Source organism: Numida meleagris, chromosome 2, assembly GCF_002078875.1.
Source record: "Numida meleagris isolate 19003 breed g44 Domestic line chromosome 2, NumMel1.0, whole genome shotgun sequence".
Lineage (NCBI taxonomy): Eukaryota > Metazoa > Chordata > Aves > Galliformes > Numididae > Numida > Numida meleagris.
The window spans coordinates 43,233,626-43,261,147 of NC_034410.1; the positions used below are offsets into that span (position 1 = coordinate 43,233,626).

A 27,522-nucleotide genomic window follows, 5' to 3' on the forward strand; every position below is an offset into this window, starting at 1 on the left:
GCCTGTCCAAATTACATCTCAAGGTCCCATGCTGGGAAAGCAGCAAATAAAAAACATAAAAGCAATGCTTTTCCCTGTAAGAAAATGGGACCGACTGACCTACTCAACAGCTGTGTCAGGAATGAAGCTATATCATTCAGTTTTCCACAGCAATATGAATGCTCATTTTTCTGCATTTCTCCTTTTCATCATGACAGACTTTCCCAAACTAATCAGAAGGCCCTAGAGACAATATCCGTCCACTATCCCACCTGACCCATCCCACCAAACACAGGTCTAACGCACAGAATGTTTTCCATAAATGAACCACTTAATTGAAGATTACTGTATAACACAAGGAGAAGTTGCAGTTGCACAGACATCTACAATGACAGGATGTTCTCGTTTGAACGCTTCACTTTTCAAAGCGATCTTTCAAATTTAAATACTTATTTTACAAAAAAGTCAGTTGTAAGCTGACAGTGCTGATAGTTCAGTGAATAGAGAGAGAAATTCTGAAAAATATATTTTATAAACTTAATAGCCAAAAAAGTCAACATTCCTAATTCAACTTAGCATCCTGTTGAATCAGCATATTGGTATATTTAGTTACTGTTACTAAGTTGCCTCTTAATTATGATTTGTCATTAAATAAGCAAAATTATTTGCTACCAATTAATATTTCTTAAGACAACAGTGGGTTATTTAATCCTTCCCAAAATTGGAAAGAAAACCAAGAAAAAAGACAAGCCATGGAAAAAAGAAATCTGTCCAAAAGTAAGTAGTAGAGATTATAGCTCCAACCAAAGTTCAGGATATCTCCAATCTAAAGTATAGAGCTGCACGCCATCTCTTCAGAGTAAGTTCATTCCTTACCCACAAAAACCATGTAATGAAAACCAGGTTCCACTAAGTTTAGGCAAACACTTGTATTGATTTCATTTGGGCATTTTATATATACACCTATATTTTATACACTGGCAACGTGTGCTGCCGGCACCGTGTGCTTGCAGCCCAGAACTCTGCTCTCATGAGATCCCACCTGGAGTACTGCATCCAGTTCTGGGGCCCCAACACAAGGACATGGAGCTGTTGGAGCGGGTCCAGAGGAAGGCCACAAAGATGATCAGAGGGCTGCAGCACCTCCCCTATGAGGACAGGCTGAGAGAGCGGGGGCTTTTCAGCCTGGAAGAGCAAAGGCCCCAAGGGGATCTCATAGTAGCCTGCCAATACCTGATGGGGGCCTACAGAAAAGCTGGGGAGGGACTTTCTATGAGGGCACGTAGCAACAGGATGAGGGGAAATGGCTTTAAACTGGAAGAGGGTACATTTAGACTAGATACTAGGAAGACATTCTTTACTGTGAGGGTGGTGAGACACTGGAACAGGTTGCCCAGCAAGGTTGTGGATGGCCCCTCCCTGGAAGCATTCAAGGCCAGGCTGGATGGGGCTGTGAGCAACCTGGTCTAGAGGGAGGGGGTGTCCCTGCCTACAGCAGGGAGTTGGAACTAGATGATCCTAAAAGGTCCCTTCCAACCCAAACCATTCCATGATTCTACATCTACTGAATCCAGAAGCACTGAAGTAATGTGACAATATACAATACACTGTAATGGCTACTTGTATAAACATTTTAGATATTTTTTCCTCTATATTTCCCATATTAAATGCAACAAAGTTTTATAATTTGTGATTTAAAGGTAATAACACTTAGAAGTCAGTAAAGAAGTCAGCCTTTCACAGAAAAGGCTGAATCAATCTCTAATTAAATGAGCAATACATGAGATTGTATTTCAAATAAAAACAGCGTATTTCAGTTTATTGTACTTATTTGCTTCAAGTTACGTTTTCTTTTCATTTTCCTTTACCTGTTCTTGCTTAGTTTCTGAGCTTCTGTAAGTTGACTCTGTAAATTCCTGTTGTTTTCCACCAATATCTGCATTTCCAAACGCAAGCTCTCCAATTCATTTAATTGCTCCTAAGCAAGCGAGATGAAAACATTTCACACGAATACCAAATTGAGATTCCCATTTGAGTAAGATAGAAGACAAAATTATTTGTCCAAAAAGAAGCACACTTCTCTGGCAAAGATCTGCATGACCCTTCCATTCACAGCTTCATTAGAAATTTGATTTAGAAGTCAGAACAGTTTCATTACTAAAGATGATTTTACCATTTGACATTCATGAACAGGAAACCACTCGGTCCTTAGGGAGGACAAGACATGGGGATTTCTCAAGTAAGTTGTCAACATTTGTTACAAGCCTAAGAGAAAACCAAGAACTGCCTTCCTGCATTAATGGACAGGCTAATAAGCAGAGCTCATTAAAAATCTGAACTCTGTACTCTGTCTTACTGCAATCTTAAAAATTGACGGTAGAGTTTAATTCATAGTACCTTCAGCCGTAGAATTTCATCGTTTTTAGCCCTTCGTTCTTCATTCAGTTCATGTACAAGGTGCTCCAGAGTTATTGCAGAAGCCCTCCTATCGGCTATTTCTTGCTCGTGAGTCTCTAAGATTTTTGCCAAATTCACATCAAAATTAGGGGGAGTTTTCGGACACTGGAAAGGTAAAAAGCAAAACAAAAATAGTCCAAAATGATCAGTCACGAACTGTTTTCACACAGTCACAGAATGTCAGGGATTGGAAGGGGCCTCAAAAGATCATCTAGTCCAATCCCCCAGTTTTCTCCTGTGTATTGGCGATGTGCTTTAATAAGAGAACGCAGGTTTATAGATCCCTGGCAGAAAATTCATCAATAATGCATAGAAGCTACAAACAAGGTGGGTAGGATTCGACCATTCCTAGATACGATGTATTTTCTGCTCCCACTATGGTGTATTAAATTTATTAAGCCCTTTTCAATGAGTTCTAATAGTCACTGTAATGAAAACGTTTCTCTTAGAAATATCATACCTGGGGAAACGTCACTGTAGATGAGTCCACAAAAAAGCTATCTATTTGCTTCATTTTGAACTCATATTCACTCTTCCTCTTCTCTAGTTCTTCTGTCATTTTGTCCAACTATTAGAAATCCCAAATAGAATTAAGTTAGCTCATAATGCTCACAAAATATGAAATAAAACAGCAACCATATCCCTATTTTGAGCAAGCCAAAAACATGTTAATATATATTACCTTTGACATCACTTTCATAATTATTTTCTACATTTACCTATTAACTGTTAATCATTTGACAGTTGCATGTGAGCATTTTTTGAAAACAAATGTTATATATATAGTACATATTATATATATTACGTGTAGTTAATTTGAACTTTGTTTGCAGATGTTACTGGTCAAAACAAGATTTGATACAAAGATTTTGCTAATAGAGATTTAGACAATTTCCTCTAAGAGAATATGCCAACAAGATAAAATGACTCTTTTCAAAAGTAATGTATCACTACTAGAGTTTTTGCCAACACAAATATATTAATTGGCACTGTGACAGTTACGGCAATTAGAGTTAAAATCTGGATAAAGCCTCGATGTAGGCTATTGGTCTGCAAAGTTTCAAAATCACTCAGACTGCATCACACACAGAACTACCTTCATTACACAATGATAGTGTTTGTGGCTAAGTGTTAAGCGGAGTAGAAAGTAACCCCCTAGTCTGTATCACTTAGAACCTCAGGTTTCTCCATCATTATACGTACTGATAATTGTACTCTACAAAAATATTTTTCTGTGAAGGTGATCTCAAGATACAACTTCCAAAACATTTAAAGGTTACCTATCCTTTGCTCAAAAGCTTTTGAACAACTACTATGATTTTACAGTAAGAAGCGTTGTTCTTCAGGAGTACTGTGTACAAGACAGTCTAAAGTTACAGGTAAAACATTCTCCAGAAGCTACTGTTAGCCACAATCCACTCCCAAGGAGCTAATTATCAGAAGAGTTTGCTTGTTATACCTGTTCCCTGAGTTCCTGGATTAAAGCTTCTTTCTCTGTTATGTCTTGCTGTGCACACTGAAGCAATGCATCATGTTTCTTAGAGGCCTCTGTAAGTCTTATCAGCTGATCAGTGGTATGATGCAAGTCTTCACACAGAAGGTCCCTCTATTTTAAGTCAGTGGATGAGAGAAGAAGGAAACAAAGTTACTACTCTAAAACAGTTGTTTCAAGATGTTTTATCAATCTTAACAGCAGTCACAAGGGCGAAAAGCATCTCCCCTTTCCTTCCATTTTTCCTTTATGAACTGTAGCAAGTATTCACCTATAAATTTCCTGTTTTGGCAAGTTTTCCATATCCTTGATTTTGACTAAAGAACAAAAATACGAGAACTTACAGGGAATACAGTTGTGGTTAGATAATTGTGGGAGATATTTAGCATCAATCACTGTCTTTAATAATGCATACTGAAAAATGAGATACAACTGTAAATAAGGAACTGGAAAAAAAGTAGAGATTTTTGAGATGTATAGATTTTCATCTATGCTTAATCAGCAATTAGAGCCTTTTTAATGCACTGCTATTGTATAGACACCTCTGAATTTACTCTAGCATCTAGCCTCCCATCGCTGATTATCCACTTAGGATTAGAACTGATGGGATTTTCTTGTCCATCAAAAAAGCATGAAGAAAGTTAACGACTGATGTACGAAGTCCAAGAACGGGGAACTCTATAGTTTCATCAGTAGATAAACACACTCAAGGATTACAGTATATTTAAGAATACTATTTTTGTTTAAAAGAAGAGCAGCGAAACCAAGTGATTCATTTGGCCAGCACCTTGGTTTTGGATTTCACAATGTCACCTTTATACATGGCTATCAGTGAAAATAACCTGTTTATTAAACTTAGTGAATATATTTAAGAATGGCTTTTGAGAACCGAACACTGCCCTGGCAGACTTTATTGGAAGACTTTATTGATAGGACTAAGCATATGCAATATGACTGACTGTCTCGTAGAATCTGAAATTACTCCTAAGGACAGATTGGTGGCTTTGCCTGAAGGGCGTTTACCAAAATAACGGACACAGCAGTAACAGGAAAAACTAAATTAAAAACAAAGAATTTCATAAAGCAAATCAACCATGCAATCTAACTAAATTGCTTTCCAGCAGGTGGAGCTTTAGTTTAAAATTTTGAGTCAAGAAGCTACTGCATACAGTAGCAGTGGGGGAGGAGAATATTGAACATAATATATTCTTCTACCTACTTTAATGTCAGTATTGGGTGATGCAGCTGAGAAATTAAATTCAGCTGATGACTCCTCAGTGGCCTTAACAAAATTAAACCAGACTTTCAGCATAGGTTTTTAATGAAGTAGCTTATAAAATATTTATGTCAAGTAATGCGATAATTTAACAGAATTTGTCAGGTATCTCATTAAAAATGCCTTTAAGAGCAGCCTAACCAGCTTTATTTTGAACTAAAACGGTGTTAAGTTTTACACAAGTATGTTACGCAAAAAACACATTCAATTAATCTGTTAAATAATCATCATACACCACCACAAATGTTTTTACCTCAATATTATCTGCTATTTGTCTTCTCTCCAAGGCTTCCCTCAGTTCTTCAATCTTCTTCTCCTGATCCTCTATGATTCCTTTGCTTTCTTCTTTTGCAGCCAGAACAAAATTATACTTGCACTAAGATAAAGATTAAATTAAATTTTGAGCATTTTAGGAAAACTTGTTATGAAAGCAAGTTGGCAAACGTAAAACAGATCAATGCATATCACACATCCTATGATGACAACTACAACATGTTTTTAAAAATCTCATCTGTGTAAATGACTTAAGCCAGTGACATAGCATACTTGTTAAATTGTCCAATGTTATTAAAAATGAGTTGTTGGAACAATGGAAAAAAATACAAATTAATTATCAAAATAATTACTGATAAAAACATGTAACCATACGCAGAAGTTGTTCTCATGAACATTTTGTCTGTAGTTCACTGATATACAGCATCTAAAGCATTCCATGGGTTGTACTCTACCAGTGAAACACTTTTGAATAAAGACAAATAATGTTTATTAATATTCACAGAAACACTTTTGGGTTTTTTTGGGGATGTAGAAGATAGTTATCTCAGCTACATAAAAATTCACTTCCTCACAAATGAATTTACAATTCTGCTTCAGTTGCTCAAGTCTTAAATCACCATTTTCTGAGAAAAATCTAAATGTGACTGTCAGCTGAGTGTAGTTTACAGGACGTGAATAGGTCCCCTTAGAGACACTGCTCTTTACCCACCACGTGGAAAGAGTTCAGTTTTCAAGACAGCCTTAGGCATAGAATGTTCAGAAGATTTCAACATGTCAAAACAAAGAAGTTTCTTTCTAAAACACTACAGCAAGTTATGCTGTTTGAGACCCATGATAAGACATGTCATTGCCTTCCATTTCTGAGAAATGGCACCATGTCCTTCAAAATGACAGAACATACATTTATATCCTCCAGCTCTCTTGTTAGCCCATCTATGGATTCAGTTTTATGATTAATTGAAGACCTCAGCTCCTGGATCTGTCTCATCAAGTCAGTTACAACTTCCTGCAACATAAAAAAAAGGTTAACCTGGATACATTTTTTCTTACATTAAAATTAAAATACGTGTATAAAATACACATATAGAATAATATGTACATACATGGTTCTTATTACTGAACTTTCTTGTGTGGATAATTTGTCAATACCAAATTTCAAACAGACATTTGAAAGTGAGGCTCCAATACACATGCGTAAATGAGTAACAGGAAATAAGTTCTTAAATTTTTGAGGTTTTTGTCTAAGCACTTACTTAAAGAATTAAATAATCTGCTGTGTTTACTGTAAGAGATTAGTCCTCAGATTTATACCCAGGCTATGATGTGCTTTTAACAGAAGTACTATAGCTTAAGGTCACATTTATTTGTAAAGTAAAAAGAAGCATTCAAGAAACACCACTGCACTGACAGTACCAAGATTCTTCTGACCTCAAATTTTCTTTTCTTTTTTTTTTTTTAAGCATGGAAAACTTAAAACTTAAGTGCATCATTCTGAATAATAAAAAGCACTACTGCTTTACATACAGCATAAATGCTTGTGCTGTGAAAACTTCTGCTATTTAAGCTTTCGAAACCTGAAGCCATCTTTTCATCAGAGGAATAATGCATCATTTCCACATAGGATGTTTTGTCCATCAGAGAGCTTTACCTTTGCTCTCTTTTTCCCCTTCAGTTGTCTTGTTTTCTCTGAACGCACATTAATTTCCTGCCATCCCGCAAACTCAATGCCAGTAAATGGTAGGATTTATTTTACCTAAATATACAGCCAGATTTGCTTAGAATCACAGAATTACCAAGTATAATAGAAAGGTTCTGAGCTTTTAAAACCGAGCATAGAGTTACCAGCAAAGCTAGGTAGCAGTAACAGAAATAAGCACAAACCTTATCCGCATCATTTGTCTTCTTCAAAGAAGCAATAATCTCTTCAGCAGCAGCCAAATCCTGTTCCAATTTCTGCAGTTTTTCATCCTAGAAGAAATAATACTATGAAGGGACTTAATTACTTTTGATGCTTTGTTTAAACACAAAGGCATGAAAAAAAATGGACAAAACTAAGTTGTTTACCTTAGCAGAAAAATTAAGAGTAGCTTAAGCTTAACAATCTAAAACTTGAGAACTCTAAATTTATCTTGCTGATAATCTAAAGAACAGTCAGATCGCCAGCAGAACTGCTATTAACATACAGAGAAATCCATGAAAATTGACTTAGTCATTCAGTTCTGCTGCAGTACCTGCTGTTCACATCGTGTCAATGTTTCAGATGATGGTTTCTCCACTTGTGCTTTTTCAAGTACTTTCAAGAGCTCTCTGGAGAAGGGAGAAAAAGAAAAAAAGCATTCCTCGTGAGAAATATAATTAGAACACAAGAGAGCTTTTACAAGAATCAAGTCGTATATGTTAATTCTCATCTGCACTTAAAGAACTCTGCAAAAAAACTAAGTACTTTTCATTATCACATAAGACTAAAAGTTAAGTTACCAGATATATACTTATCTTCAACATGAAGAACTATATTGGCAAGGAAAATATATTTGCAATGTTAATTGGAATGAATAACACCTCATTTTCACATAATTTGGATAAAGTGTAGCTACGCCCATCCCCGTGTGGACAAAGACTTTGAACAAGGTCACCTCCACAACACAAAACCTAGCATAAGACAAAACCAATGAAGTTAAATGAAAACAAATGACACAAGTAAGTAAAACTCACTTTGAATTTTCTTTGTCTTCTTGTAATTGTAATGTTAGTTTCTGATTATGTTCTTTTTCTGCTTCCAGGAGTTTCAGCAGGTTCTAGAGCATTGAAATATATATTATTATAACAAGTTAAAATATAAGGCTTCCAGAATAACTTAAAATTCTAAACACCTACTGAGAGGTAACTGAAAAAACCCCACAAAATCCTAATTGGAAAGATGTTTAGAACTTGTCCAGGACAAGGCTAAAGTAAGGGCTTATTATGATTAGAAATCAGCTCTTCTCACCTGCCACTGATAAAAAATTCTCTATGGCTGTAATGTTCCTCAATATCCAAGTCTTCAAAGGGAGAAATCAGAGTTTTCCAGTACAGATTAATTAGGAGAGAGTGGATGTTGTTTCAAAATTTTAACCAGCAATTCAAGATATTGCACTAAGAGTAATTTAAAATGATGGGTTTTTTTTCCCTCTGTTAGAATTTCTTTAGAGACCCAAAGAGAAATGTTACAGCAAACTTGCTGAGTAGGCAAAGTGTACAGTGCAGAAAGCCAGGAAATATCATTTACAAAAGCCCTTGAGCAACCTTATTGCTGCTTTGCAATCACTGCACTCTGACAGTCTTTCAAGGACAGCATCAACTAAATTGCAGGACAATGATTCCCCACAAAAAGCACAAAACATTTTAACAAAATTACATCCACTATACAAAGAAAATTCTTCCCTTCCCCTCCAAGAAGAAATACATTAGCTCATTTTAACTAGCACTAAGATAGAAGATGAGAGCCATTTAGATGTCAGGGTTCTCTTCCAAAGCAGTTTCTTATTCCTTTACTAATTGACCTATTTCTTTACTAATTGACCTTCAAGATTTCCAGAGGAATTTATTCAGCCCAAAAACCTGCTACTACACTGTGGTATTGGATCATTTCTTCTAGACTGCATTCACAAAAATCTTGTACTAGGTTTTTTTTTTGGTTTTTTTTTTTTTGAAACACCTCTGGTTTTATCTTCAAAAGAGAACACTAGGAAGCCTATTATTACTGTGGAAGCTGTTATCAGCGATATAACAACAGGAATTAAGTAATCTGGCTATGTAAGTAACCGTATAGCAAAGTCTTTTAAGAGCTTTGTCTTACACAGAGCTCTGTTTTCATTGCTTCAGTTTCTTGTCTTCTGTCCTCAAGCTGTTGCTTCAGCTGATCCGTCTCAAACTTTGTCACTTCTTGCAAATTGTCATAGTCATCCTGAAGGCTTGCTTTTTCTTCCAGATTCTTTTCATATTCTAGCCTTTAATTAAAAATAAAAGCACCCATAGTGTTAACAGCTTGTTTCATTATAAAAATATTCCAACCAATTGTATTCTACAAGCTTCAGTGAATTCACAAAGTACAGTTGTTTTGAAAACAAGTGACTACAACAGAACTTTTTTTAAACCCCACATTTATGAAATAGGAAACTGAAATGGCACAAGCAGGGAAGGCAGAATGCTTCTTCTGACCCCTAGAAACAATCCATTTTTTTTTTGCCATATTCTATTGAAATTTCAGTCACTGTAACTTAATAACAGTGTTCAATCATGTTTTTTTTTTTTATTTAACCCAACTGCTGGACAAAGAACTCTGTAGCACTTAGAACATTCCTGGGTACCTATATCTGCTGACTTGACATCTGGGCTATTTATCTCATATAAAGCATTTATATACCCTAAAGGGAAAGAACTCAGATTTCTTCAAATCGCTACCCTGGAAATTTGCTTCATTTGATCTTTCACAAAAGTGAACAGCAAAGAGGGGTAAAAGAACAGCTAAACAAGTGTTAGGAATCATTATTATATGCTCCAGTAAGAGCATATACCCTCCAAATAAGTCAGTACTTTTGCTGATGAAGGCATCAAGGACACCACAACACAACTTCAATTGCAGGTTCCCAGTATCACAACATATCACTCAAAAAACAACTTAGGATAAGACACAAGCCATTAGAATGCAATAAATGTATTTAAAATTTCCAGGCAAAACCAATCCAAAACTTTAACAACCTCCCCAAAAAAACCTATAAAGAAATTGCATGACTAAGTCACACACTAGTGATTAAAAACCTCGCTCCCAACAACGCTTAATGCCAATTATTGCATACAACACAGCGAGACATTCAGACCTCAACAGCCAAGTGTGGTTTCTTTTTTTTTTCCCCCCCTTCCTTTCTGTTTGTATTTTTAGATCAGCATAATTCTGTCACCTGCATCACGTGAACAGGCTGTGGAATGACAGTTAATTTTTAAGACTCATCTTGAAAAAAAGATTGATGCCTCCTTAGCCACTTCACTTATCTTAAGCTTAAAGGTAGCTCCTACTTAATGGTAAAATGCTATAAGCAAACTAAATTTAAGGAAGCCTCATTTAATTATCTTTCTGCTAATTTCATCATGTTCTATCACGCATCTGAAAAGAACTGGGGAAAAGAAAAAAGGAAAGAGCATTACAAGTTGCTTTTTGTGCTTCTAAGAAACGCTAAGTGCAAGCTTGCAGACAGAAGAGAAGATGCATTCAGAAGGAAGGTTAAGACATTTTACCAAACCGCCAACATACCTGACACTGTCCAGCTTGAACTGTACATCCATGTGTCTATCAGAAAGCTGACTCATTTCCTTCTCTTGCTTTTCCCTAAAGGCTCTATATTCCAGTTTTACAGCAGACAGCTCCTTGTCTGCAGACTGCAGGACGATGCGTAAGTCGTGGACTTCACTTGTTAATACTAAAAAAAAAAGTCAACATGTTACTCATTTGGAAAACTGCTAGATATGAGACCTGTGAACACTAGAGAAAGTCGTGATAAAACGCTGCAAACAACTCTGCATATTTTCAGTAGAACTAACTGTGAAGGTCACACACTGAGATTTACTAACGTGAAGAGTCAATAAATGATTGATTTTGAAAAAGTATAGGCAGAATCAAAATAATTCCATCAGAAATCACTGTACTTCCATACACTGCCAGAAGAATTTCCCTTTATTTTTGGCTCACGTTTTCTTTTAAAAATACTGTATCCTGTAATCTATTCAAATCAGAATGAATAGAGAACACTTACCAAAATTGCATACTGTAAAAGACTGAGCAGGGAAACAACTATTCTGCAGCTAGAGATTTATTTTAAAATCAAACCTGTGTGACATTTATAATCTTAAAACCAAATTAGTTACTCAGCATGTACTACTGTTGATTCACAACACGAAGGCAAACTCAAAACTTCACATAGAATTTCAGTGTTCCACAGACTTACTATCAGCCTTGCTTTGAGCATCTTGAAACTGTTTTTCAAGCAGTTTTATCTGCTCAAGAAGCGCCTCACGCTCTTTACTCCAGTCATTCCTTTCTGATGAAAGAAGCTGGAAAAGTAAAAATTTTAAATGAAAATAAACATAGGAGGTTAAGTCACGGAGCTGTAACAATGTTTTAGAATTGCTCATTAGCAGATCATAAATACAATTTGATGCAGGTGAATCTGAAATCAGTAGAAGCCCAAGAAAAAAAATATTTCAATATAACTGAAGAAGGTGCCTTTTCTAAAGAGAAAAAGATCATTTAAAAGTAATGCACAGCTTGAGAGTTGAAGTCTACTTTAAAACAGATTTATCACATATAAGACTACAAGCCTTGTTTTCCTTTTCATACGAAAGGAAATAATTAAGACTTGTAAATAGTTTATTATATACATGACTTTTCAGTTCGTTTCTAACTGAGGAAAGCAATATATTCAGCATTCCGAAGTTACAAATTTCTTTCAGTGACTTCTTCCTGTTTCTCCAGAAATAATGAAGTTGGCCAAAAGCAAGCACTGACATTCTGATTGTCTATTTGCTTATGGTTTAGTTTAAGATCAAGCAGGCTCAGAATCACAACCTACTTATTAATTATTTTTAAGCTGCGGTGTTATTTTAATTGTAGTCCCTGTCTTTTTGTACAGCCCTGAGCTACGATGCTGGTTTGTTTTTTTTCCCCCAAAAGTCAAAATGAAAGTAAGGCTTCTGACCTCACTAAAAGACAGTAGTTCAAGTGTGGTAGATATCACTCAAATATAAACCTACATTATATGGATTCCTTACCTCCTGTATTTGTGCAGAATGATGTTCCAGTTTATTAATATGTTGCTGGAGTTTTATATTCTTGCTTTCTTCTTCATCCAGTTTTGTCTGAATTGCACTCAGTTGCTCCTGTGATACAAAAGACATTCAAAATCAGAACACCCATTTTTCAGTTACTCTTAAGGGCCATACTGTAGTCTGTGCACATTAAATATAAGCTTTTTTTTTTAATTGACCTAAATCAACAGTAAAAAGAACATCCAAAAATAAACCGGTAACTTAAGTAGCTGATTTCTCCTATTGCCAACTAGACTGCCAGAATACAAGAAAATCCATCTGTGAGAACAAGGACTGAATCCTATAAGCACTTAGATGTGTGCTTCATTTTCAGATACACATTTCTCTTAGAGATGTAAGACTCAAAAAAGAAACCATTCAAAATATTCTCTAGATAAATTTCTTTTCTTTTCTGTTCCCGGAGTTCTGGCTGTTATGCATGCTGTTTTGGTTTTGTTTACTTCACAAGTACCGAAATTAGTTCAAATAACTGTGCAACTCTCTTCTATGGCAAGCAATATTTGGCAGGTTTCTTCAAATAATGCAGTATTTTACATTATGCTTGGGGATTGTTTCAAACGTACCTGTCACTTCATACTTATCGGGAAGATTCTTTAGTAAGGAGTTACCAGGCTAGAACAGTAAAAGGTTAAGCATCTTGCTTATCTCAAATCACAGTTTAAGAAATGCTATGCATTTTTTCTACATAACAGCTATTTGCAAATTTCAGCTTCATCTGGGAAGAAGATATACGACTCACGAATCTCTTTCAATACTTTCAGTGTAATCTCTCTTAAGTACATTGTGTAATTAGACATTTCAGTGATGACTAAAGTATTCATCACAAGCTTCAGTCCTCCATGCACATCAAAAGATGTTTGTCAGGGGGAGCTACTTCATGCCCCAAATTGCTTTATTTTAAAGTTACTCATGTACTTCCAGTTTTTATTCAGAACACTCACCTGTGCCACTTTGAGTTCCTCTGCAATGGCCTCGTATGCTTGTTCATTCATCTCTGGGGGAGCTGGCTCTTTAAAAATGTCATCCATCATCTCTTTGCAACACTCAAAATCTTCAGAATGAAAATCTGAGATCTCTGGGCTTATTCGTGGCACAAGACGAGATCTTAGCTGATACGCTTTTGTTGGAGTAGTTATGTTCTGTCGCAAAGATTACAAAACACTCTTTATTTTAACTACAGTAAGGAATTAAACTTGGTCTAATTTTGTATTTCACAGTTCTGTAGGCAGAATAATGAAATAAAACGCTCAAAGTCAGTTAGTTCTAAACCACTAAGCTTTCAGATTCGTCATCTGATTACAGCAGCAGTCATTTAGGAAATACTTCAAAACAAAAAGCAGCCTTCCTAGTTTGTCACATACAGATTACCGTAGTTAAGCTAAGGTATTCTAGAAATGAAGGCCAATGTTCGCACACAACTTAGGATTAAGTACACATGGCTTTAAAGAAATTCTTTCATACCTTAAGAGTTTCTCTATGTAGCTTATGCAACTGAGAGACTTCTCGGCGCTTGTGTGCTTTGGTTGCCTCCAGAATGTTTTCAAGGTGCTGGTTTGCTTTCCGCAAGGACTGAAGTTCTGATTCCAGTTCCATATGCTTTTTCCTGTTTAGAAAGCATTTTAATGCAGTCAAAAACCTCTCAATCAGTATACGTCCCATCAATAAGAATAAGCATTGCCATGGCAATGTAGCATTGCCAAAGAGCATCACACTAAAACTGAACTCTTGGACAAATACTGAAACACATTATTTTGAGAAGAAAGTCATCAGTGCTCCACGTTGTATTAAAAAATTTAGAAGAAGTTTTTTGTGCTCTCATAATGAAGAAAGCAGATGGATAACTAAACGTGTCCGAAAAAATTCATTACATGGTAGGAAATAAGCTGAGAACTCTGCAATTCCTTTTATGAGAAAGTGATATCACCCCCACCAAGATGGTATTAAGCTTTAAAAATGTTATCCAGTTACACAAGTCTGAACTGGTGCTTGGCAGGATTAAAGAAAATCCTTTAAAGATTTTTTTCCCCTCTGGAAATGCTGCTCTTTTAAGATTATTTTGCCTTATAGAAATACTTTAACTGAAATCCAACAGTCAAGCAGAAATTCAGGAATAATTTTCATTAGGTATTTTGCAGACCTACAAGACGTTACTGTGACTGTTGGCCTTACTGACATAATTGTAAGGTCAAAGTGTACAGACAAAAGGAAACATACTATTTCATCTTTTGGCAGTTTAATGCTGTAAGTTTGCATCATAATATCAGCTTCTGCAACGAAACATAGGGAACAGAGTAGAACTTCAGTTCTCACTGCTAAGAGACAGCAGAAAATATAACAGATTGTTTTTGCAGAATTAAGTTTTGCTCTTCTAATTCAGTTACAGCACACAGTCAGCACCTGCACGCAAAATTAAGCATCCGGTTACTCTGAAACAAGATGCAAGTTTAACATTTAGTAAGTCCAGAGGTGAATCCATTGCGAGTCCTGAGCATCAAAAGTACTCCGTATGATTTCTCTAGAAAAGATGCCAGAAATTGCTGACAAAAAACAGGTATGTACTATAAAGAAATCAAGACATGCACAAACTTTGAATACAAAAAATAAAGACATATTGCATGGGCAGGAAAATAAATTGATATATGAAGTTATGAATAAGACTCTGTAACCAATGATACTGGACAACAGAATGCACCGCTGAATTGATAGACTCAGTAGATTACGATAGAGATCATAGGATTTACCACACTCAAATCTAAATCTAAATTTGGACCATTACCTGGATGTACAGAAAGGACATTACAAAGCTACTTGGCAAAAAAAAAAACTAGTGAAACAAAAATGAAAAGGTTAATTCTAGAAGCACCAAGTAGAAAATAAGCTTTAGGTCTCTACAAAACAATAATGCTAGATACAAGATGAAAAACAAAAAAAAAGGTCTCTTTTGCCTTCCAGATCGATAATATGTTCTCTGAGCATACAATTATTTTTCTTGCATCCACAATCACAGGATCTGAATTTTTCAGAAACAGGATTGATCAAGATAATCCATGTATTATTCACTAGAATGTGAAGATATATTTACAAAAACAGAAAACCTGAGAGCATTACATAGGCCTTTCACAATATCTTTTGCTGACTTCGAGAAGAAAACTAACAGTAAACTCTTTCCCATGTCACTAAGGAGACCCATATCTCATGTTCAGACGCCACAGCAAATGGACATTAACGAACTGTTGACATCATCCCTTTGTTCTAGTTTGAATTAAAACCGTTCCAGTAACAAGTCTCAGGATGGTGGTTTTATCACCTTAAAAATATTTGAAGTGGAGACAAACATTAACAGATTAGTCAAAATGTTCCCGGATGCTTGGATTCTACATTTATAATGACTCCTGCTTGCAGCTTGAAGAAATTTATGAAAGTCTTCCAGCACTAGAATACAACAATAAAAATCTCTCCCACTCCATATATACAATCAGTCACTAGTTCCTGTCACTGTTTCCACCTGTAGCTTTCAGTAACTGAAATACACTTCCTCAGCATGGTGACTAAGGCAAGATCACTGTTCCAAGAAGCAGGTGACTTCAGCTGATTCAAAGTCATGCGCAACACCGGCATGTTGTGAAGCACGATCGTGCCTCTTAGGATAAAGAAAAGCTTTTGGAAAGACAATGAATCAGAAAGTATGTCCACGCTGCTGTGATTGCTTCACAGGTGTTTGTGTCTGGGAGTAACTGAATTGACTGGAACAGGTTTTACACGTATCCTGTTTTTCTGAAACTGGACCTCTTATACAAGAAGTACATTCTTAGACTGTGTGTTCAGGATATGAACCTTACTTTAAGAAATACAAGTAATTAAGAACATTTAACTCGAGACATTTCTGTACTGTATTGTCTCACTTGGTTAGCTCTTTAAATTCTTCATACTCTTGTTTCGAACTCGCCAGTTCGCTTTGAGTTTGTAGCAGGCGTGCTTTCAGTTTTTCAACAGATGCCAGTGAGTTGCCTTCGGCCAACACGGTGGAAGAATATACGTGCTGACCTAAAGAACAGAAATATCCCCTCTGAAATCATGGAGTAGCTCAAATATCTTAACTTCTACCCAAATGTAACCATTTGTAGACTTGAATGCAGCAACAGCAACTGCACAAAATATGTATCAGCCACAGCCCACACGAAAACCAGTAGAATAATTAATATTACTAGAGCCCCCATGACAAATAAGGACAACAGAACAAGATTACCAATGGTGTGCACAAGATTAAAATGAATCCAAATGCCCTACAGCTGTATTGGCATGAAGGCCAACACCAATAAAGTGAACTAAACCTGTTTTATCAAAGTCTTCAAGTATCACTTTGACAAAAGGATAAATAAACACATCAGGACATTTCCAACACTACTTAGCACAAAACAGAAATGCAGTAAGCTTATTTAGCTCAAACACTTCAGCATATTTTTACCTCCAGTATTTTTCTCTGCGGCTGAAGCTTGTAAAAAAGCCTTTTCTAGTTCTGCAATGGTCTGAGCATCAACTTCCTGGGCTTTTTTCACTGATTGTAGAGAACGAAGTCTTTTATTCTCCTCTCTGAGGCTATGATTCTCCATGGCATACTTTGCAATCCGTGGGTGTTGTTCCATCTGTGATAAGCATTTTTTTTTTCCAACCGTTTTTCTTTTACAGACAACGCTATACACATCTAGTTGTTGCTCTATCATCATTAATAAGCTTTGAATTGTAATGGAAGAGGAAAAAAAAGTATTCTCTAGAGTGGTTTAATCTTCCCAGATGTTTTTTATTACTTTTCTTATTCCCTTGAAATCTGCCCTCAAAAAAGACAGGAGAGTTTTATCCTCTTTGTTTATTCTTTTACTGGTAAGAAAGCATTAGTAACTCCCTCAGTATCCCTTTTCAGTTTAAACTCTGAACTTTGCTTTCTTAATACCATCCCTGCATGCTCTAGCAATGCTTCTGCAGTCCTTTAATGCCTGCCCTAATTTCTGTACTACTATTTTTCCCCATTCTCTTTGGAGCTCAGTTACAAGACCCAGACTGATTCAAACTAGTCTTATGCAATTGCTACTCCTTCCCGTAAGTATTGAAATATTCTTGTGCTTGGACTAAACTGTTTTTAAAAGATCTACCTTCCCTCTTTTGTTTCTTTCTTCTCCAAAGCTGCCTCACAAACTATACCCCTGAATAATCTGAAGCCTCCTCTCCTCAAGCCTGAGTTAAGTACTTTGCTATTTACCTTCCTTAAACTGCTCCAGGATAGCATCACCCTAGATTGGCCCATCTAACATTTATGTTATTTTCCCTGAGAAGCCTCCTGCATTATTTGCATCCTGCCATCCTGCCCTTTCAGCAGATGTCATGGAGGTAAGAGTCTTCCTAAGAGTGAGTATTTGTGATTTCAGCGAGTCACTTAAAGGAGACTTCGTCCTCTACTACCTAACTTCAATCATGTTGCCTGCAGCATACTCCCACCACGATTTTCTTATGCAAACACTCAAGCTCTTAAGCCCACCCATAGCACCTTCTAATGTGGAGAACCATGCCTTTGAGATACCTCTTTACATATAGATGCAACACTTCATGTCCCCTTTTTTCCTGTCTTTCTCAAAGAGGTCAAATTCATCCACCGCACAACTCCATCACATGAGCTATTCTCACAAAACAAAATTGTTCTGAAAAGGAAAAAAGCAAGACTTGCCTGTTCTCTGAGTGTCTGCAATTCCTCCCTCAATTCACTGAGGAGATCTTCTTGCTCTTTTGGCAATAAACTTCCACCAGCTTCTTTATGTAACCTCTCCAAGCGAACAATATGGTCTTCACGGAATTTGACTATCATTTTATTGGACTGAATAAATTTCTCCTTCTTGGCACACAAGTCTTCTAGTTGAGCAATTTTTTCTAGTAAATTCTTAAAAAGTACATACATAGATTAATGGGAAAGTAACAGTTATACCTGATGAATTTAAGGTTTAAAAATCACCTACGTACGTAGGCACATAAGTCATGCAAAACTCAGTTCACAGTAATTTCTGGAAATACACAAACTATCATTCATTTGGAGCAGATCTGTTCAGAGCAACAACTCATACCCCAAACTCAAATTCCCCACTATATTAATTGAAAAACTTTACTTAGAAGCAGCCCCAATGTGATTCTGTGGACTAAATATTCACAGACAGGGAAGCACATCATGTGCTCCTACAATGTCTCTTTTAGTTAGTTTCTTCCAAAAATGATCAATTTTTAATGATACAGCACTGCACCATGACATGAACTAGAGCACAGCAAAATGAATGACTGGCAGGTTTGCATCAAAAACACAGTGTTGATCCAAACACTCAGAGATGCTCTCAAACTTAAGTGAAACAGAAGTTTGTTTTTCTGTTCAAATATTTTATTTAAAAAAATGTAAAAATCACCCACCTCCTAAAACTAAACACACTAGGAAAGCTAACGGCTTGTCTGAATTTGAGATGAAAGATTTTATCCCAAATGCCATTTGACTAGTTTTCTTGTTACTAAACCTTATTGTCACCGGACAGAGTATTTTTATTCAAAAAAATTAAAAATCAATTGATTTCAGTATGCTCACTAGTCTTCCACAAGACAGTATGTAGAATGCACTTAGGAATATCATTGCCTTCTTACCTTCTTCTCACCTTCTGATTTCTCCCAGAACAACATTGCTTCAATGAAGTTGTTAAAGTAATTTATGTTTTTTTTCTCTTTTTCAGCAGTATCTGTAGGGTACGTCAAAGAACCAAATGCCAAGTTTATTAAAATATCACTTAATCACATTTATATATAACATGATAGCTGCATGAAGAAAATTTCAAATAGAAAAAACTATTTGAACATAATTCCTCTACAAAGATCATGTGGATACACAGAGTAAACAAGTTAAGACTATAATTCTTAGCCACCTGCACATGCTTATAAAGAACAGAACCAGTGTTTATAATTTTGTAATTAACATAGTTGTTCCACAACTTTACAGTTAACTTTATTAAATAATCAGTTTGTTCAACTGAGTATATCTAATAAAACACAAGAATCCTACAAAATGAGCTTGATAACATATTACTGGCATTATTGCTGTAGTTTGCACATATTAAAAGTATATTATCTGCTTTATAAGGGAATTCAGAAAAATAAACATGAATTAAGTGGGCAACTAGTGACTTAAAACTGGAAGTATTCACACAAGGATTTAAATGGATTTAACTAATCAACGTCAGAAACTGAAGATAGCTTTCCTTGCTTCATCCAGGCAAGCCTACTTATTTATGAATACTACCCTATACTCAATTAATTGACTAGAACAATGCCGTTATGTTCATAAAGTTCGTAGTAAGCAGATTTCATGTTTTTGTGTGATCAAGTATTACAAACATCACAATTTAGCTGTATAGATAAAATAAATCTTTTATAATATTAGCAATTTCATAAATGCTCTCTTTAGTGCTTAAGCGTTAGTGCTTGCTTTCCCCAAGAACTCTGTCACAAGTCTAAACAACATTTTTGAGCCCTCCATCAGTATTCTGGGAGTGACAGATTCAGTGCCCACATCACCACTGACTTTTCACAATTTAAATGCATATGCTTCTGGAAAAGTCATTTTTCCTTAGGAAAACGCAACCATAGATGCCTTGTATTATGAAATTCTTTTTAACTTTTGTAGTATCTTTTGAAACTGTATCTATTTCTTGTCAAGGTCAGAGAAGAGGCCACTTGGGAGCAAAGCAAGAGTTACAAGATCAACTTTATTGCCTTGTAATCAAACATTATATGGGTAGCTTATTTCCATGAGGAAAAGTATTGCAGCTATAATAATCTAGTGATAAACTACTAAAAGAAAAAATAGACCTAGAAAAAACATTATCATCTTACAACAAAATTAGCCTTTTATTCAAAGTCAAACATTCTTAAGATCTTCCTGAAGGGGCAAAAAAGTGGAAGAGGAGAAAAAGCCAGCCCTGAGATTAAGAAGAATGCAGATTCAATGGACACCATCAACACCTTAGTGCCCCTGAAACCTAAATATACAAACAATCGTTCATACATTTTTGGTTACTGGAAGTATTGGGCAACCTGCCACTTTTTCTAGGTATTATTTAAGGAAACATAGCCCAGTACTCAAACTTTAGAGTGTAATGAAATACCATATTAAGAACTTCTGTAAAATACTGGATGTAAATAGAGGGAACATAAGATACAGGCAATCTCTGTAGGCTGGTACTTACAAAACCATTGCTGAGAAACGTGATGAATTATATAAAGCTCCACCATACTTCTCAGCTACAAAAGAAGCAAGTTTTCTTTCTACATCCAACTCTTACCTTGTGATACAGAAATATCATGCATAGATGGCACTGATGTAAGTTGAGCAAGTTGCTCTTTCAGCTTCTTGACTTCAGCTTGCAGCTGGCTCACATTTCCTTGTGTGTCTTCATTCACCACAGCCTTTTGTAAATATTTAAGAGAAAAATCAGAAGGTACAACTAGAAAACTTATTTATAATTCATAGTTTAAAAGAAAACCACAAGACTGCAAAGCAGTAATGCTACTGAGAACTCTCTAGGTCTTTCTTAAGAAAGAATTCATGGCTAAATGTTTAAGTTACTGAGCAGCCAATAAGTAACTTTTGCTAAAAATAATGATTAAGAAGCTTAAATATTTCTGTACAGTTTACCCTGGATAATTTCAAAAAACAAAGCTAAGCAGTACATGGTGAATAAAGTAGTTTCTAGAAAGATGTCAACATACTTTCACTCATGAGAAATTACTTTTTTACATTAGCATATAGAGAAACTAGATGCACTGAATACCATTGAATCTAGACTTGCCTTGACAGCTTTTAATACGGATTTGCTTACATTTTACATTTTCTAATGAAGTGCTCAGAGAAGAAGCAATGAACACAAACACTATCATAAGCCACTGTCAAGTCTCCAGCAGTTGTTCTCAACTCATAATTAAAAGCAACCTAATCCTTTTTAAAAATAATTTACAAAAAAAAGTTCAGAAAAAGCAAACCTACTATTTTAAGAAGTTATATTCACTTCAATTAGTGATAGCACAAGAGTGTTTTAAAGAAGTCATCCTGTTTGTAGACATGTAATTTAAATGATTTAAAAAAAATGGTTTGATTCACCAATAAAGACACTGAGGACCTTGTTTACCTTGTTTTTAATCAACTTTGCTCGCTGAGCAAAATTAAGGGTTGACAGCGTTTCACCAAAACACCTGGATCCTGGATGGACGTTTGCAATTATACATGTTTTTGCATTACCACCAAGGGAATCCTGTTTAAAAAAATCCACAGAAGTTAGCTTTATTTGCAGGTTTGGGGCTACACCAGGAAGCCTAGTACTACAATGCAAAATTGCGTTACACTGGAAGGATATCAATCCTCAGAGGTTCTTGCTTCTAAAGTGTACATAAAACAGTTGGAATGCTGAAGTTTTTCCATTTTCAGTAATAATCTGTGTAGTAAGCAAGAGAAATCTTATGTACAATTGCATCTTATAACATAAAAATATATTGATATTAGTAACTGTTCAGAGTTCTAGCGAGTGCTGGCATCCCACAGAGAAGGCTTTGAATGCTTCTGTCTTTATTTTCTGATCAGCTCAAAAAGAACCCATGAATTTTCAAGTAGGAAACAGTAAATTTGTCAAATACTTACTATCACACTAACCAGTAGCACACAAACTAATTCTGGAAATCCTATCAAACATTTCAACACATCTCTAAACATCACTGATATAGAGTCTTTCCCAAACTTTATTCCCAAATTATAAAGAAGAAAGCACATGCTTCTTCATCAACACTTGCAAATATGTAAAAAGAGAATGGAAGCATAAATACATTTCTTGTCTTCAGTTAACAGCAATGAAGCATCTGTTTACGTGAAAAGATATTTTTCAAGCTTTACTCCACGTGCCCAATAATAAGATGCATTTTTATGCACCTGTGTCCAGCTTTCTAGAGTTGAAATTAAAAACAAAAAAGCCAAAAACATACACAAAAAAACCCACAACCAACCAAATACTGTTTCCACCTCAATTAGCATATAAAATCCAGAGGATATATATTACCCGTAGCAGAAAAGTGAGCTTGGAATCCCGATAACAAATGTGTCTCTGTTTTCCATTACCCACATCAACAAGTGCTGTGATTACTTGGCCCAGGCAGCTTAGTGATCGATTTATGTTACCTGCTTCCTAGAATAGAAGAACAGAAGTGAGCAGATCTGGTGGATGGAACAGGGCAATACAACTGAAAGGAAAAAGATGCCACAGACAGTACAGAACTAACCTTCAATCTCAGTCCTTCTGTATGGGTGTCTTTTTGCCTCTCAGACCCTGCCAAGTCTACTAAATTGAGAAGGGAAGACCGAATGTTAACAATATCATTGTTTTTCTCCATGGATTCCACCGTGATAGTGAAAACTGCATGTGATCTTGAGGATTCTCTGTTCATTGAGGTTGATGCCACACGACGGTTTCTCCAGCCCATAGTTAATACCTAATTAATAAGCATGAAAAAGACATTAAACAAGTATTTCAGACAGGACCTGGTATTTACTTAAAGGTGAGATAAGAAGTACACTTCAGTGCAAGAGCTTTCAAAAAATCTCAAGGACAAGCATGTTTTTTCCTAATATTCTATACAGTATATTATATAGAAAATATTTTCATAATATATACCTACATAAGAGAGAGAGATTCTATAAAAAGATAAGGGGGAGAAAAATTATACAAATATAGCCAAGCTTAATAAAAAAGCTAATTACAATTCTCATTTCCTTCCTCCTGGGGTGCCACTGCCATTTGAAAGTATAACATATCCAGTAGTGGTCCATGTTAGCAGTACACAAGGAAAAGAGTATTTCAAGTTACAGAAGTACTGTGCATTTCGCTCTTGGAGAAGTTAACTTGACAATTTCTGAAACGCGCATGCTGCTTAATTAGCACAGGATGTAATTTCCTGTTGCTATTTCAGAGATGTGTAAGAAGAATATTAGGGAAAGATTACTGTGATTGTAATTCATATATTCCAGAATTACATGATTTCTTACATGCGTGAGATAGTCTGGAAACATTATCTAGACACAGGCTTTTACCAGTGCTTTGGAGAAGGGTGGGGGAAGAGGGCATCACAGACACCATGCAAAAAACACAAGTGCTTAAATTAGAGGAATATTTACCAAATAGGCCGTTAATCAATATTAACACTTTAAGCATTAAAAAGTAGCAAAAATACCTGGTATGCTTCAGCAGCAGATGACAACACCTGTTCAACAGCACCATCAACAAAGACCCCCTTCTTGATGTGCTCTCTAAGGAAGAGTCCAGCTGAAGCAGAGTCCAGCAAGTCAAATATTTGCTCATTGTAGATTTCAATAAAAGAGCACTTGCAGAGAAAACTCTTTCCACTGCCAGCCTTCAAAACAAAAAATTACACTATAAATGCACTAGGTTTTTTAAGCTTTTCATTGTACGGCAGTGATTTTACTTTTATATATCTAAAGCTGTAAGCTTGCTTATGTATATTTGGCATACTACGCATTTCTGATGTCTCTTGATATTCAGATGACAATCATCATCCAGAAACCTAGATGCATTTTTAGATTCAAAATATAAGCATGCATGTGTGTGAAGAACTAGACACAAGTGTTTCTGATTAATAAATTTTAAGCAAGGCAGCGATAAAAGCAGAAATGTAACTTCTACACACCAGGTTACAAACCAGCCTTAGCTAACCTTTAATGCGAGATATACTTCACTACATTAGTAAGCATAAAATAAATGTACCTTTTCTTTCTCACGTTCAATTAGAAAAAATAAGTATTCAAAGCTCCGTGGAATTACACCTCTCAGACTGTGAGTGAAATTATCTGAATCAGATGGTCCTAAAGAGATTTTTAAATAAAAAGTTTTTATTAGTTAGTATTGCTCAAGTGAAATGGCTGCTTTTTTTCCCCAAGGTGCCATTACAGAGGACTTCAGTCAGTTTTAATCAGTTTATAGCAAAACCACAGAAGAACTGCAACAAAATCAACTTTCATGATCCGAGACAATACTCCACAATCAGATTTAAATAAAGTCTAAGTGATCCCTGTGAAAGGTTAATTTTCTGTCCATAGGGTTACCTAAGTCTAAAATACTATAAAGTATGAACTTCCATGTAAAATAGTACAGATGTGGATATCTGCCTATACAACTATTAAAGCCAGGCTTAAGGTAATCAGAAAGACAGTGGTTCTATCCCCCATGTTATTTTAATTTCTGTGTAGTCCTCTTAAACAGATCAACCATACAATTTTGGTTATTTCAGTAACTTTCTGATGTCAAGTGAAATATTAATGCATTTAAAATCACCACTGCATGATGAACAAAATACAATGAGTTTCATATAGTGAGGGGCCTTAAATTCCTACTTGGGTAGGAACCAGTTATTTTGAAAACTTCACTATAATTTTAATATGAATGACTGTTACATATTAAAATATTTTTCTACACACGTGGCATGTATCAGCCAAAACAGGGAAAACAGCAGAACTACTCATTTTTGAGACAACTTACTAAAAATGTTTGATTCCATTGAAAAGTTTTTCTCCTGTTAACAACAAAAATATACAACCTCAAAAAGATGAAGGAGAGTACCTGTACTTTGCTATCTATCTTGATACAAAGGAAGAATAACTGCACTGAGCTCCACACTATTTAGTGGCTATAAGGAGAAAGTCTCCTACAGTGATGGTGGTGAGGCACTGGAACAGGTTGCTTCAAGACGTGGTTGATGCCCCATCCCTGGAGACTTGCACAGTGAGGCTGGACCAAGCCCTGGGCAACCTGATCTAGTTGTGCATGTCCCTTTTCATTGCAGGGGAGTTGGACTAGATGACCTTTAAAGGTCCCTTCCAACTCTGAGGATTCTATGATTCTTTAAACCTTAAAGCTGCCTACAGAAAGAGAAAAATCTCAATCATCCCCAGCATTTGAGCCAAGGAGACATTTCAGAAAAAAAAGCATTAAGGAAACCACTTAATCACAACTTCTATACAGAGTTCTATATGAAGATCAGCAAAAGGTAAAGCTGTCTAAAGCACTTACCCATCATAGTAAAAGTTTTTCCTGATCCAGTCTGGCCACTAAAAAGAAAAAAAGAAAGACAGTATTAAGACAACAAAGCATTATTTCAGCTCTGAATTTTTTATTCATCTGTATATTTTAAAGAAAACTGACAGCTTCAAATGTAAGAAATAAAAAGATTAAAAAAACTAAACAGAGGGAAGCTGAGAATATATGAAAATAGAACAGTGAATTTTGACCATGGTAGATAAATTCCCTTTTCACTGCCCCCTTTCCTCCTTCCTCCCCCCCACTTTTTCTTTTGCATTTTTGTTGGAAAGGGAATAGTGGAACTCAGCATTAAAATAAAGGCCTTCAATGTATCTATATAAATAAAATCCCAGAAGACTGAGCAAAAAAAAAATTAGTTTAATGTCATCCAGTAGGGTACTCAACTAACAATCAGAAATATCCTTTTAAGTTGAATACATCCTCTTATCCATAGTTATTAATAATGCTAGAGAAGTTTCAGAGCAGTTTCACTTTATTTTTCCATATTTTTAAATAGTAAACAAAGTAGAATTCAGCTTTGCAAAAGCTGTCCTAGGCTAAAAATAAACAGACAAACAGTAACACTTCTATTAGATCAGTCCTTCAAGTTAGTATTTTTAACTAAAGTGCCTAGCCAGATTTCAAAGTGAGAAAATATTTTCAGTTAATGTGGTGATATTAATGCTACTAATCTTGGATATATTTTTCCTCTGAAAACACTTTGAAAGCTACAATTATCATGTATGAGTTCTCCCATTGGCAGCTAAGACTAACTAAAGAGTTGAGCTGGACGAATCCCAAGTCAGAGCAATTTTCATTCCATTTTATTATGAACATGTTGAAATTAACCAGCTTTCTTTTTAATATCACTATAAAACTTCTAGTTTTAAGACAACGTTGAAATGAGTTTACGATCCACGTTATTGACCTTTAGTACTAAGACCATAACTCCTACAACTAGATTTCTTAACGAGGAACAAGAAGTACACTTCAATAGTGCAAGAACACTCTCTACATCGTTCTGAACTAAGGAAGCACTTTCAAAGCTTACCATAACATTAAGTAGACTCAGGAAATTAAAGCCGCAATTAGTCATTAACAAAGCCTCTTCAAATACTATAATTGCTATGAAATACCATTAAATGACTTACTATGCAAAGATGGTTCCATTGTAGCCGTTCATACATGATTCAACGATACTTTTGGCCACACTTGAGAACACTGACTCCTGGAGACAAAGGAAAGAGAAGGCACTTGGCTCCAATGGTTTAAGTACCTCTTCTATCAATCTTTTCCACGTGATAACTTTATATAAAGAATGAAGTTATTTTATACATTAAGGTCAGACAGGATATCACGACCCTTGGAGTTCTCTCACAGCAAAATGATCGTAAAACATTTTAAGTCTTTGTGACATCGAACACTCTCTCTAAAAAAATTATTTCATTCCTAGTTGATAACTGGAAGAGGAAAAACTCACCACAATATGGTTTCAAAACTTTTATTATGTATACTATTAATTTTGGTCCAATGTTTATTATAATTATTTTATGTGGTTTATAGCATCAGTAGGTCAAAAACTGAACCTATGACATCATCAAAACTGGTTAACTTTCCACATTTGCATGGTACAGTGGCATATTAGGCAAATCTGTACACTACATGAAAATAGAAGCTAGTATGTCCTAGACATGCAAGAAAAGCCCAGCTGCAAATGATAGCTGACAACGTTTCGTTTTCTTTTAGAGATGCTGTATACATTATGGGTTTTTATTATGACATTTATTAAGAACTTCACAACTTCTATGCAGAGTTGTGCATGAAGATGGATGACAGGATGTTGTCCCAAGCAGTTCGTTTCTCCATGTAAAAGACAGATGACACCCGAAGGATGACACTGCTACTTTATTAGGATAAAGTTTAAGTCAGCCCTATTAAAAAGACCTCACTCTCACTCCTTACGCAACCAAAACTTTATGAAACTGAAGAATTAATCACAATTTGTGAGCATATTGCAGAAACAACTCAGAGTGATT

The 27,522-nt window shown here is 35.6% G+C and overlaps 1 protein-coding gene across 1 annotated transcript in view; it reads right to left on the minus strand.

Annotated features, from left to right (window-relative positions):
* Positions 1-27,522, minus strand: part of KIF15 (kinesin family member 15) — a 36,138-nt gene that overhangs the window by 5,103 nt on the left and 3,513 nt on the right. Inside the window, exons 4-30 of the mRNA XM_021387064.1 lie at positions 26,638-26,714; positions 25,478-25,515; positions 24,176-24,273; positions 23,625-23,804; positions 22,677-22,886; positions 22,457-22,582; positions 21,539-21,661; positions 20,696-20,819; positions 19,005-19,096; positions 18,055-18,264; positions 16,804-16,981; positions 16,241-16,382; positions 13,800-13,941; positions 13,280-13,477; positions 12,282-12,389; positions 11,459-11,564; positions 10,768-10,933; positions 9,316-9,466; positions 8,193-8,275; positions 7,712-7,787; positions 7,362-7,448; positions 6,382-6,486; positions 5,458-5,580; positions 3,896-4,042; positions 2,897-3,004; positions 2,377-2,541; positions 1,848-1,957 (exon numbers count right to left, since the gene is read on the minus strand). Coding sequence (XP_021242739.1) covers positions 1,848-1,957; positions 2,377-2,541; positions 2,897-3,004; positions 3,896-4,042; positions 5,458-5,580; positions 6,382-6,486; positions 7,362-7,448; positions 7,712-7,787; positions 8,193-8,275; positions 9,316-9,466; positions 10,768-10,933; positions 11,459-11,564; positions 12,282-12,389; positions 13,280-13,477; positions 13,800-13,941; positions 16,241-16,382; positions 16,804-16,981; positions 18,055-18,264; positions 19,005-19,096; positions 20,696-20,819; positions 21,539-21,661; positions 22,457-22,582; positions 22,677-22,886; positions 23,625-23,804; positions 24,176-24,273; positions 25,478-25,515; positions 26,638-26,714 — 3,473 coding nt within the window. The remainder of the gene's footprint in view (positions 1-1,847; positions 1,958-2,376; positions 2,542-2,896; positions 3,005-3,895; positions 4,043-5,457; positions 5,581-6,381; positions 6,487-7,361; positions 7,449-7,711; positions 7,788-8,192; positions 8,276-9,315; positions 9,467-10,767; positions 10,934-11,458; positions 11,565-12,281; positions 12,390-13,279; positions 13,478-13,799; positions 13,942-16,240; positions 16,383-16,803; positions 16,982-18,054; positions 18,265-19,004; positions 19,097-20,695; positions 20,820-21,538; positions 21,662-22,456; positions 22,583-22,676; positions 22,887-23,624; positions 23,805-24,175; positions 24,274-25,477; positions 25,516-26,637; positions 26,715-27,522) is intronic.